This window comes from Octodon degus, unplaced genomic scaffold (assembly GCF_000260255.1).
Source record: "Octodon degus isolate 3935 unplaced genomic scaffold, OctDeg1.0 scaffold00139, whole genome shotgun sequence".
Lineage (NCBI taxonomy): Eukaryota > Metazoa > Chordata > Mammalia > Rodentia > Octodontidae > Octodon > Octodon degus.
In genome coordinates, this window is record NW_004524715.1 from 7447956 (window position 1) to 7457518 (window position 9563).

The window sequence follows — 9563 nt, forward strand, 5'->3', positions numbered from 1 at the left end:
AGCACCTACTTAGAACAAGCTTAGCAAAGCACAGGGACCGCGGTTCAATCCCCCAGCGCCACATGCCAGCCAGCCCCGCCCCCTGGTGGGCTGAGCTGCCCCCCCCATAAATAAATAAATTAATTAATTAAAAAAAATAAAAAACAGCATCTTTTCTACTACCTGCCCCATTCCACTCTACTACCAGCTCCATCTCAAAGCAGAAGCAACCCCTGTCAGGAGTGGGCCCTAGCCATTATATGGACATGTGATCTTCTCCCATAGCCCCAGTCACAAATAACACACCAAGGGTGGCCATTGGCCATAAACTGAACCAGTAAGTCTCTCTCATCCAAACTCAAAATTTCAATTGCGGTCTCAGTGAGCGCAGCCTGGTGCTTGTTAATGGCACCAAGGGGCAGGTGTGAGTCCTGGTGAAAGACTAAAGAAGGACCACCTCGCTCCTCAGTGGCTGAATGGTGTAGGCCTTCAGTACCTCATGTGATCCAGCTCTACCGCCACGCTTGGGCTCCACAGTGGCTCCTCTGGCAGCCTCTTCTCACATCCCTCTTCCTACGAAGTTACCTGAAAGTGTCTCCATGACTTGCATCCAAGAACAAATAGCAAGTAGCCAAAAAGACTGTGCTAAAGATTATAGCATCTCAAATATTTTAAGGACAATATTAAGTAGAAGTCATAAGGAGATTAGCTATGACTACCTAAATATTAAATTCTGCATTGTAAAGGAAAAAACATGAAGACAAATGAACACATTAGAAAAAACATTGCAGTATAAGGGAATAAGGGTTAATAGCTTTAATATATAAACAAATCTTATAAACAAGATTATTCCATTAGAAAAATGAACATTGTATATTAAAAAGCCACAAAAGACACTTAAATGGCTAATTAATAAAATCAACCATATACATATATATATATATATATGACTATACACAACCTCTTCAATAATCAAATGCAAATAAAAATGAAGCAGTTTCTGTCCATTAGATCACTGAAAAGTATTAAAGGTTTTAATATTCTGGAGTTTCCAATTACACTCTGCTGGCTGAAGTGTGATGGAGCACAGGCAATCTGCTAACGTGCATTGTAACTGTGAACGTGCACGGCCTCCGCCAAGCTTTCCAGGTCTAGAAAGTCATCTCAAAGAAATAACTGGATGACATGCATAAATCATATAAGGCTGTTCACCGCAAGCCCAATGGTGAATCTCAGAGAGGGTGTCCAATGGGGGATACATTAATGTAAAGTCCTTCAGTGGAATATCAGTCACCTTACTTATGGTTTGGAGAGGAGTCCAACATACATTCTTAAGAGAAAGAGACATTAAAAACATGACTGGCAAGATCTAAGGTATCCACAGTTGTTCACAGATTTAGAATTTTCACTTTGTTTTTATACCTTCCCCTATTCTACACTTTCAGAACGGTTGCAATGAGTGCTTTGCAGATACAACTTAAATTTTTTTTTCATTAGAAACACTGAACAGGGAAAAGAGTACAACCTTCAGATAGATAGGAAACATTTCTAAGACAGTCCAAGACCAACAGAGGTAGGAGTCAGACTTAGGCATGAATCTTACTTAGATTTGTCACTTAATAAAGCTCTGGAACTTGAACAAATTGCTTACCTGTGTTTCAGGCACCTATTAAATGTACTTCTGGACTGCTTAGTTCTGACTCATATTAGGAATATTTCCACCATGATCATGACTACATGCAGCAATTTTAACGCATCTGATGAAGTGTAAATGGTGATGGGACTTGATATATGGAGACACCAAGAAAATAAAATCTATTCTTAGATTACTTTTAAAGTATTTACTACCTAAGGAAATTGGGGAACCTAATGAAAACAATAACATAACAACAGACTCCTTTATTCTTTTGACTTAATATTAGGTTATAAATCACGTTCTTCCTGCTTCTTTTGTACGGTAATCTGATGACATTTGTTTTCCTCCCATGGTCAGTATGGAGCATAGTTCACTACAGAAGGTCACAGAGGAAATGCATATAAATAAAAATTAAAGCATGATTAAGAAATTGTAGGGGCTGGTGAGATGGCTCAGTGGTCTAAAGCACCTACCTAGAACAAGCTAAGCAAAGCACAGAGACCACGGTTCAATCCCTCAGCACCACATGCCAGCCAGCCCCGCCCCCTGGTGGGCCGAGCTGCCCCCCCCCACACACACACACAAATAAAATTTAAAAAGAAAGAAAGAAATTGTAGGGCCGGGGAGATAGCTCAGTGGCATAAAAGCCTGCCTGGCAAGTGTAAGACCCTGAGTTCTATCCCCGGTACCACCAAAAAAAAAGAAAGAAAAGAAACTGTCATCTCACCCACTCTCTCCTCTCTCCCAGGTCCTGACAAACTCCACTAGACTGGACTTCAGCTAGACTCCTCCAAGCCCATGTCTCCTTGACCTCACCTCGACCCTGTTTCCTGAGTGAGAATCCTGCTAAGGTGGTTTAGAAGGCAATTTCAACCTTGCTATTTGATCAAGTTCCTCATCCTCCACCCTTGCTGCGTAAATCCTTGACCTGTTTTCAGCAGGAATCCTGCTAGATCAGTTTGGTTCGCTGTCTCCGCTTAGTAACTTTCCATCCACTCACCTCCTCACTTCACTCTCTGGCTGTCAATCCTCAGCTATTGGGGGTTTTATATTACAATAGTCTGGAATAAAATCTTCCCTGCTGTTTAAACAAATGTCAAGGAACTTTTTTTTTCTTTACTAGTGGGTAGGTATAAAGGTCTTGGGACCTTCCACTGCAGAGTGAATAACAATGTTAGCTGGAAAGAAAAACGAAATAGATACTTTGCTGCCCTACTATGACACGAAGGCTTCAAATACTGAGATTCAAAATGGCCCAGAATCATACAGAATATGAAAAGCATAGCAAAACCCCTACAGCTAGGCTCCTTGAATTTTAATAGCTCAGAATTACATCTGAGCTTACTTCAAAGAAAGACACAAAAGAGGGGCAAATTGTGCTATAAAGCTTACTTCAGGATGTTTACTGTGCTACACTGTGCTGGACCAAGCACAGCACTATGCCTGACATGGAAGGAACACAATGCTTTCCCTCAATTGAATGAGAGAAATAATGGAAGCAGAGGAGTGATGTTTCTTTTTGGAAGAGGGTATAAATTCAAGAGCAAAATCCCCGGTAGTGCAAAAATAAATGAACTGATTAATTAAATTCAAGAGCCAAAATTAACAATCACCTGTTTACGTTAAGCAAGTCAGAGAAAACTAAAGACACTTTTTTATTTCTAGTAAACTCAAGTTTACTAGATCTAGTAAAACTAATCTGGAATGACAGCATTTTTTGCCTGTTTGGGGTATTCGGGGTTGAACTAAGTCCACAGCTCTTCTCAAGCTTTCTCATTTTTTCATTCATTTGTTCCCTCATTCACTCCTGACAGGGCCTCATTATGTCACTAAACTGCATAAGCTAGGTTGTGGTCCTCCTGCCTCAGCCTCCTAGATTACCTGGAGGACAGGTACATAACACCACGTATGGCTTTAAGGGCCGGCCAAATAGCTCAACGGATTAAAGCACCTGCAAGCAGGTGTAGGGGCCGGGGGTTCGATCCCTGGGCCTGCTCTGCTGGCCCCGCCCCTGGGGCGCCCTGAGACTGGGCGTGGGGGTGTGTACCTGTAATCCCAGCTCTTGGGAGGCTGTAAACAGGCAGATCACTACAAGTCCGATCTAGTAATGAGACCATGAACACCCTTGTAGACCCTTCTCTAAAAAAAAAAAAAATAAAACCAAAAAACATGTTCTGAGAAAACAGTTCCAGTATGCAAATTTAAGTAATCGGTGTTGCTGTAAACAGAAATGCATTTCCACAAATAATACTGCGTGGTGGGGTAGTATCAGAGATGGTGTTGTCTATCTATGGCGTCATCTACCTACCCAGAGGGTAAAGACACACTGCACCCACACCTCTCTGAGGGGTTAAGCCCTGTGGCTAAGTATCAGCAGTCCTTGCAAGAAGCTAATGGACTTTCCTAAGGAAAGGGACACGCTGGGAGCTGCACTCAGAGAGGCCAACTTCATTCTAAAGTGATATCTGCAAAGTAGAGGAGACTTGCTGCTTGCTTAAAGAAAGAAAATTAAAGCAAGCTACCAGAAAATTAGAACAAGTTACTGGAAAGGTCAGTGAACTATCTTAGGTTACTCTGGCCTTCTGATAGCTGCAAATAAGTGCTGCGCGTGGCACTGCTCTGGAAGGTTCTCCCTGCGCCTGTATCTTTCCATCTTTATACAACCGTCAGTGGAGAACTTGAGGCTCTCAGGTTGCACAAACAGGAAGTTCCCAAGCAGGAGCTTCACAGAGACTTACTTGCTGGAAAATGGGTGGAAGAGCCAGAAGCAGCTGAAAGGGGAGAAGAGGGGCCAGGGGATTTCTGAGTCTGGGAGCAAGAGAGAAATAGTGGTTTCTCTGTCGTCACTGCTAACAGCGAATGCTGCAGTTGGTAATGGGAACCGGTGCCAGTGGCTGAAGAGAAACAGCAGCTGAGAACCTTGTAAACTGGTTGCTGGATTTGAATGCCATTTCATCAAAACTGCACAAGTGTAGCCAGGCCAGGTTGCATATGCCTATCATGGCAGGCTGGCTGAGGCAAGAGGATTGCAAGCTGGAGTTCAGTCTGGCAACTCAGACTTAGGAAGGTCCTGTCTTAAAATAAATCAAAGGGCCATGGAGATGGCTCAGTGGAATAAGTGCTTGCCTGGTAAACTCAAGGGCCTGAGTTCAATCCCCGGTTCTGCCATAAATAAATAAATAAATAAACAAACAAACAAAGAGCTGGGGATGTAGCTCACTGTGAAGACAACAGAGTCAATATCTGCATCCACTACCATAAAATAAATAAATAAATTGCAAGGGTCAGCCAGTAGCTCAGCGGATTAAAGCTCCTGCTTAGGCAGACACAGGGATCCCTGGCATGCTGTGCTGAGTTGAGACAACAATTGAGACTGGGCATGGTGGCCTGTGCCTGTAATCCCAGCACTTGGGAGGCTGTGAACAGGAGGATCACTATGAGTCCAATCAGTGTAGTGAGACCCTGTAGACCCTGTACTAAATACATAAAATTTAAAAAAAAAAAATCACAATTTTGAACTCTGTGAGATATAAGAAAACTTAAAGCTCTCAAAGTAGGGTTTTTTTTTAACCCATGTCCAGGAGTATTTTTATTAAAGATGACAGGGAAAATTATTATAACCTAAAATTATGTCATAGTTAATACTTTCTGAACAAAGAAAAATATCATTGATAAAGTTTAAATATGATGCTTTAATATACAAAATAGAGCTGCTCAAAACACTAGCACATTCTTTGGCATCTGGCTAGGTCTAAGGCACAAGTTCCATGTCTTCCTGCGTCTTTAAATCCAACTTCTTATCAACAGGAAAAGGTAAGCAAACATTACAAGGAGGAGAAAAAAGTCAGTTTTCAACTCACTACAAATGACCTGACCTCCACGTCCCCACAGCACCAGGGCCACTCAGGTGGCTATTCAACCTGTGGACAGAGGAGGGGAGAAGCTGCCCCACAGTCACTGAGGCAGACTGCTGCTTCCTACAGCAGCCACTCGCTTAAAGCCCTCACAGATTCAGTGACTTCAAAATCAAATTGAAAAAACGAAACCTGCCAATGCATGGTTATAGAAAGATTCTAGCTCAGCGGATACTGTCCATAGCTGCAATACTCTAATTTATAGAGCTTCACAACCTAGCAGGTTGCCCTTTACTAAGTAGCTAAACTTTTCAACCACAACAGGAAGCTTTCTGGAACCAGAAAATCTCATCAGCATGAAGCCAATAAACACCAAAATGCACGTGGGTCTTCAAGATTTATGGGGATTAAATAAATGTTAAAAAAAAAAATTAAGGGGCTGGCGAGATGGCTCAGTGGTCTAAAGCACCTACTTGGAACAAGCTTGGCAAAGCACAGGGACCGCAGTTCGATCCCCCAGCACCACATGCCAGCCAGCCGCGCCCCCTGGTGGGCTGAGCTGGCCACACACACACACACACACACACACAATAAATAAATAAACTTTAAAAAAAAAAATTAAAAGGGCTGGCGAGATGGCTCAGTGGTCTAAAGCACCTACATGGAACAAGCTTGGCAAAGCACAGGGACCAACCAGGGTTCGATCCCCCAGCACCACATGCCAGCCAGCCCCGCCCCCTGGAGGGCTGAGCTGGCCACACACACACAATAAATAAATAAATGTTAAAAAAAAAATTAAAAAAAAAAAGATTTATGGGGATTGCATGCTACCACTTACAGAGTATCTCTTCTTGAAAGGCATGACCAGCGTGTGGCAAAAACAGACCCTTTCCCCTCAATTTCTATATACAAAGTGTTGATCAATACTGTAGCACAACTCCTTTCCCCAATCTCTCAATAAATCACCCAGTGATGCTGTTCTTCCCCCAACAAGGCTTAGAACCATATTCTTTCTAGAGGCAATCAAACCAGTCCTGGCTAAGGCCTGGGTTCATGAGCCCCTTTCCTATCTCTACTTTCTCAGCAATATTCCCACATCCTAGAACAAACAGAAGAGGAACCTGGATCCTCCGGGAAAGAGCAGCACCACTGGTGGTACCATCCAGTCCCAGCTGCGCTCGCCACTGGCGTTTCTCTTCGCTTCCCTATTTCAGCCAGTTGGATCACTCAGGTTGTCAGAGGGAAGTAAAACTATAGTCAAGGCTTGCGGAAATGGTGCAAGACAGTATCTGACAAGGACAGAAGAGAGGTGGCAAGACTGTTAGTGGCTGCACCTGGGTTCAGACAGATGCATCTTAATCAAATACTGTACAGTGGGAGTTTTTCATGGTGGGCTCTGGGGCAGATCACCCTGGTTCAAATACAAGTGCTGGTAAGTCACTCTGGGCATACTGACTACCCATTCACTGTCTGTCCCCTTATCTGAAATATGGCAATGATAGTGCCTGCTTCCTAGGAGTTAATGTGAGACTCAGGTAATACAACATGAACCTGAGCACAGAATAAGCAGTAAAGAGCAAGCACCAATTACATTAGCTATTATTAATACTATGGATATAGTTAAAAAGAATGAATGGAATACTATCCATGACCCAGTGTTTTGGGGAAATGCTACCAAGTGCCATATTTAGCACGTGCCAGCTTGGGGAAGAACAAAAAGAAATATGATATATATTTATATTTAGGTTCAAAGAAGTCTGGAATTACCCAAATATGTTATCTCTCAGGAATGATAGCATGGGAATGGAAGCAAATTGTCATTTTTACACAGATCTTTCCATGAATTAACATGCACGTACTACTTTCATAACTATGCTAGAACAATACAGCATGTTACAATGGCCTTTCTAGCCTTTCAGTTGAATTCTTGACGTGTTCCTGTCCAGGAAAAGATAAGCTTCTTAGAGATAAGGAAACTGAGGCTGGGCAAGGACGAAGTACAGCGTCTATCTTATCCTTCCTGTCTCACTTCTGGTTCCTTCATACAGCCCTTGGCATCTCATGCCCACCAGTGGCATCGAAACATTCTGAAATTGGTGTTTGCTGTTTCCACATGCTTATGTGAGGTTCCTCCTACTGAGCCTGAGTAGCATCCACTTCCAGTGTTTCAGTATCTTCCTTCCTTCTTTCCTTACGTGCATCACTTTCTCAGCATTTGCCCACGCATCTTTCAGGCCCTAAGAAGGGCACCCTGGCCCTGCCAAACACCACAGCGACAAGAACGCCCCACCCTCCAGCGCTGGGCAGGCACAAGGCCCCCACCTACACAATCATCGAAGGCATACGCTTCCGAGGTGTTTTGTGTTCTGCAGAAAACCAAGAGGGGTTATTGTTTTGTTTGTTTGTTGGGCTTTTTTTGTTTTCACTGTTTTAAATTTCAGGCAAGAAACAGTGCTTGGTGTATTCTGGTAGGCATTTTTGTTTTTCTTTAGGTCTTTCTTTACTTCTGTCTGGGCTTTTTTCCTTAAATTACGGTGCCCTTTTGCATCTCCTCCACCCTCCGGGTTCTCATCCTCGCTCCTGTTATTAAACGTCAATATTTCAGTTTGAGCATCCCCCATAACGCACACTTTCGGCACCTTACGCTCCAGTCGTCTATCCCGCCTTACACACAAGCTGTTTGGGAAACGGTTACAGGTTGACTTAGGGAGGAAGACACAATCAGAGATTTCAATCTCTGTGCCAGAACCGGGAGAGTGGGGAACACTGCCTGCCCCGGGTATCCGGGCCACCAGAACCGGGTCAACAGCAAGGCGCCCAAGCGTAGGCCGAGCGGATTGGTCCTTGGATGGACCAATCAGCGAGCGAAGTCGTGCGTGGGCGGGGCCGGCCAAGATTACCAGGGGTTAAGGAGGTTACAGGAAACGCGGCAGGTGCGCCTGCTCCCGGCTTTAGCGCGTGCCGTTTCACGCACCAGCTAGTTATCAACCTAACAATTCTGGTCAGCACTCCCCTTTGCTAGTTGTCCAGTTCTGGGCAGCTTAAGTAGGCGATAATGGGAGAAAACTTAACCTGCCATTCATAAGCTGGACTGTTCAAAATCAATGGAGACGCAGCCCTGGAGTAGGTGAAGGGCAATAAAATCCTCACTCCCTCCTTTCCCGGTTCCAGTCCAGATCGCCAACCTAACTCTGTCGGTTTTTAAAACAGCAAATCACTCCACCGCTCACTTAATCGCCAAAGCTGATTACCAAAGCGCTTTATTAGACGCCTGGAGTAAGTTTCCACCCTCCCCAAGGACTGTGGGAACGGCGCTGGCATTCGCGGCGTTTTACTACCAGCTACGCAGAAGCCAGCGGACTCGCAGGCTGCGATCGGAGAAAGCCTTCCGAAAGGTGCAGTCACGCACCCGCACCTCGGCCTCGGCCGCCCGCCCCCAGGCGTGGCGACGGCTCCGGGCGCTCCCTCTGCGGCTCTCCAGCGGGGGTACACAGAGGTGGAGGAGGAGGATTAATATAGTAATTTTTTTTTTGGAGGGTGGGTGCACAGAGACCAGATTTTCCTGCCACGTTCTAACTTCAGCAGAGCCGTTCTGACCACTTTGCCCCCTAGTGTCATAGCCCCGTGCGACCTCAGCGCTCTCACGGTCCCGGCGCAGGTCCCCTCCCCTCTGCCACCCAGCTGGGGCCAAAGACGCCGCGCCCTGGGGCCGGGGGTGGGGAGAGGGAAACGGTCCCCGTAAGTCTGGGTCCCCACCGGGCCTGGGCGCCGGCAGCCACGGGCAGGGCAGGCTGCGGCCGCGCGGGGCAGGGCCGCGAGGGGCGCCGCGGGTGTCGCCGCACTCACTCTGCGTAGCCGGTGGCCCAGGGCAGCCGCCGGGTCTCCTTGAGGATGAGGATGGGGCGGGCGATGTGGTCGGCGCTGCACTCCACCTCGTCCTGAGACAGCCCGAGGAACTCCGGCCGCCCGTAGGGGAAGCGCAGCGGCAGGTCCGAGCCCCCGCCGCCGCCGCCGCCGTGCTCGGAGCCCGAGCCGCCAGCCATGATGCCGCCCATGAAATTGGCCACGGCGGATTTCACCCGCGTGAGCATATT

At 45.9% G+C, this 9563-nt stretch overlaps 1 protein-coding gene across 1 annotated transcript in view; it reads right to left on the bottom strand.

Annotated features, from left to right (window-relative positions):
- The window catches only part of Ppm1h (protein phosphatase, Mg2+/Mn2+ dependent 1H), a 289195-nt gene extending 279635 nt beyond the window's left edge, over nucleotides 1–9560 (bottom strand). The window contains exon 1 of the mRNA XM_004641643.1: nucleotides 9316–9560. Within this exon, the coding sequence (XP_004641700.1) occupies nucleotides 9316–9560 (245 nt within the window). The remainder of the gene's footprint in view (nucleotides 1–9315) is intronic.
- Nucleotides 9561–9563: the final 3 nt, after the last annotated feature.